This window comes from Corvus kubaryi, unplaced genomic scaffold (assembly GCF_017639235.1).
Source record: "Corvus kubaryi isolate FWS band 111438036 unplaced genomic scaffold, C.kubaryi_AGA036_p1.0 split3-73, whole genome shotgun sequence".
Lineage (NCBI taxonomy): Eukaryota > Metazoa > Chordata > Aves > Passeriformes > Corvidae > Corvus > Corvus kubaryi.
In genome coordinates, this window is record NW_024582091.1 from 15,372,791 (window position 1) to 15,376,132 (window position 3,342).

General features: G+C 51.4%; 1 protein-coding gene across 4 annotated transcripts; it reads left to right on the top strand.

The window, feature by feature from the left end:
- Nucleotides 1-161: 161 nt before the first annotated feature.
- Nucleotides 162-2,594, top strand: INAFM2 (InaF motif containing 2). Of its 4 annotated transcripts, none has more exons than XM_042017329.1 (3): nt 162-367; nt 1,544-1,839; nt 2,219-2,594. In XM_042017329.1, exons 2-3 carry the CDS (start codon nt 1,675-1,677, stop codon nt 2,399-2,401), a joined length of 348 nt encoding a protein of 115 aa, XP_041873263.1. In that variant the 5' UTR covers nt 162-367; nt 1,544-1,674; the 3' UTR covers nt 2,402-2,594. The 4 variants fall into 4 exon arrangements, with proteins under 4 accessions (XP_041873263.1, XP_041873267.1, XP_041873266.1 ...); XM_042017333.1 differs by lacking the exon at nt 162-367 and adding an exon at nt 385-584; XM_042017332.1 differs by lacking the exon at nt 162-367 and adding an exon at nt 617-699.
- The last annotated feature ends 748 nt before the right edge of the window (nt 2,595-3,342 follow it).

Consider the following 3,342-nt stretch of genomic DNA (forward strand, 5'->3'; position numbering starts at 1 on the left):
GAAGAACTCGCTCATTAGTGTCACTGCGGCGGCGGGGGCCGGGCGGAGCCGCGGGGCGGGGGCGGTGCGGCTCGGCCGCCCGCAGCCCAATCAGCGCCGCCCCGGCCCCGCCGCCCTTCCAGGGGGCCCCGCCGCCGCGGCCGGGGGGAGCGCCCCACCGTCCCGCGCCCGCCTCTGCCCAGGCCCGAACAGCCCCGCGCCCCCGGCCCGCGGCAGATGCACCCGCAATGAACGCTAAAGGGACACCCCCGATCCCAGCCGTATCTCCCCCCGGAACGCAGAGGGAAGGGGGGCTCTCGGGGAGCGCAGCGTTTGGGCCGGGAAAACCGTTCGGACGTTAAAAAATGACGTTGTGCCCTGTCTTGCTGTAAGGGATTAGGAATTATTACTGTTACTGTTGCGCTTGGAGATTGATCGCGTTGTTATTCAAACTCTGGCTGCAGAGAGGTTCCAGTGTAGAATCCACAACCTCCGCTAAACCCAACCCATTAGCGCTAAGGCTGCAATAAAACGAGAATTAAACCGAACCTTGTATGAACATCGATGCATCCAGCCGCAGCAACTTCAGTAATAATCATATTCAGGTGCATAAAATAGTTACAGGGAAAATCCTCTTTCGTATCTTTCCAGTGAGTAAAACTATTAAAAGTTTGGAACCAGATATTCTTTCCTTTGCATATCCAGGGAAATGAAAAGCTGGTGAGATTTTTGTTGTGTTTTCTCTCTTTTCTTTTATTTTTTTTTTCTTCTCTTGTTGGGACATTTTTGCCTATTTTTTTAATTTTATTTTTTGTCCTCAGAACTAAATGCAGTGACATGCTCCCTCGAAAGAAACAGAATAGAAACCCTCCAGCTTTAAAAAAACCCAATGTGGCAGATTTCAATGTTTAGGGGACTAGGATCTCAAACTCATTTCGCTGTTTTGGGCAAAGGAGAGAAGGAAATTCGTGATCTGGTTCGCCTGTGTCACAGCCTTGGAGGTCCTGTTCGGGCCGTCGAGTGGCACAGCTGAGAATTCTGATCGTAATCTAAAACGGAAATAGCTGCCATTTAGGAGACGTAACCGTTTCCATTATTGTATTTTACCTACCCGTAAAATGCAAATTTATCGCTAATTTCAATAGATGTTTCGTCAGAGACTATGAGGAATGGACTGATTAATAAATATACCCTAGAGATAAATTTTCCCTTCAAATAAGGTTATCAGCGTTAAAATTGTAGAAGTGCTTTCCAGACGTGAAAAATTAGGTATGTGACAGAAAGATAATTAATTAAAGAAAAATAAAAAACAAAACAAAAACGAAACCGACGTAGGAGCACTAACTCTCTCCACATTGGAAGAGATGGCAACTTGTCTGAGAGAAATTCGTTACTACGAAAAGAATTGCGCTGCAGTGACTGTCGCTCTGAATTGATAGGAGAGCAGAAAATGCTTAATGCCTGTCACCGACAAACAGTGCTGTGGAGTTAGTTTATCTTTACATCAAATCTGGGACGTATTAACTGTTCCATGGTCTAAAGTCTGTCTGCTCTGCCTTTCCAGCCGTGATTGTATCTGAAGGAAATCAGATGTGCGAGAGTGATCGAAACGTGCTAAGCTAGAGGATCTTGCAAGAGTTTAAACGCCGTCGCGGAGGAGATGAGATCGATAGAGGAGAGGAAGGAAGGAAATGGATGTTATCTGTCCGAGGGCGCTCCCGCAGCCTCCTCTCCCGCCCGCCCATCTCCGACGGCACCTTCCGCCGCCCCGCTCCGCGCTCCCTCCGCCCGCGGCCGGCCGCCGGGCCACACACGCCACCGCCACCGGTGCGACGGCCCCGGCGAGGCCCGCGGGAGCAGGTACCGACCCCCGCCGCCGCGGACCGGGAGGGGCGCGGAGGAGCGCGGGAGGAGGAGGGCGCGCTCCGGGGCGGCGGGGCCCGGGTGCGAGCCACGCGGGGCGCGGGGGCTTTAGGGCGAGGCTGAGCTTCTGGAGAAACTCGGCGCGGGTGCGGAGAGCGGGGCCGGCCCCGAGCGGCCGCCGGGACCTGCCGGCGTAGGGGCGAGTTGCCCCGCTCCTCCGCCGGGCTCTCCGGCGGCGCAGCGCCGGTGGAGGGCGGCTGCGGCGCGCATGCAGGGACGGGGACGAAGCGGTGGCGGTGCCGCGAAGGTCACGGAGAAGCCTCTGGGCACGGAGTTGCTGATCCTGCCCGGTTTTTATTCTTTTCCCTCCCTCTAGAGCCAGCCGCCGCGCGTTCCCGCAGAAGACACCCTGACCCCTTGCTCCGCACCGCTCCGCATCCCTCCATGCCGCACAGCGGGGTGCGCGCAGCCTGCTCGCCCTACGGCGGATGGACAGATCGCCCGGATTGTTTTTATTTCTAGAGGAATGACCCTTGCTGATTTTTTTACTCCTCGCTAGATTTCTGTAGGTTGCTATGTGGCATGTTGTTTTCATTTCTTGACTTTTTGAAATAACTGTTTGGATTTAAATTTATCGAACAACCTGTTATCCATATGTCTGTCCGATTAATTTTTTTATGGGATGATGAAAGAGAGAAGGATCTATATATATAATGATCTGCTAATGGAATAATATATATATCCAAAACACCTTTCTGGGGTTACTTTTATTTCCGGACTTTAAAATGCAGTCTGGGTTTTTAGGCAATTGGGTGAGGTGAATTGATGTAGAAGAGTCACATATTTAGACTTCAGGGGAAAAAAAATATATTGTTTTACACCAGAAAGATATTTTCCTGTCCTCCCTTAGAAAATCTTGAATGACATTTACAGGAAGGTTATGGCCATGTTTTGCCATTCACAGTGTGATTTCTGCAGATCTTTTCGAACATTGAACCCGGGTGCATCCAGAGAGTAAAATATCCACAGCGTCCTTTTCACTTCAAAGACACGGTTTTCTGTAACTAGCCAGCAGGGATCCATAGGAACAGTCACTAAGGAAAACATATTTCTATCATTAGCCTCTTCTTCCCTCCGCCCCCCAAGTGAGTCTAATCGCTTCACCCTAAGGAGACGTGGTGTGTAAAACTGATAGCAAGGATCTCACCGCGTCTAGTCAGTCAAACATTATCAACTGCAGAAAAATTATAGGCGCCGGTGAGAGAGTCGCCTGTGAACCCTGTTTTTGTGCATCCCAAGTGCACCTTCTCCCCCGTTTCTCTCCCTTGCCCTTGCTTGCGGCTGAGTGTGTGTCGGGGGCGAATTAGCACTTCCAATTTTGCTATAATGGGCTGAACAGCAAGCTTAGAGCGACTAGCCCAGAGATACAGGTGACCCTCGAAAGAGGCTTGAGAGAAGGTTAAGCGTGGCTTAGATAGAAAAGAGGAAAGTCCCCAGAGC

What these genes read in the sequence shown, in the direction of transcription:
- INAFM2 (XM_042017329.1), top strand. Translation starts at nt 1,675, where the DNA reads ATGTTATCTGTCCGAGGGCGCTCCCGCAGCCTCCTCTCCCGCCCGCCC. An exon ending in GGCGAGGCCCGCGGGAGCAG is followed by an intron (nt 1,840 to 2,218) that starts GTACCGACCCCC and finishes CCCTCCCTCTAG; the next exon opens with AGCCAGCCGCCGCGCGTTCC.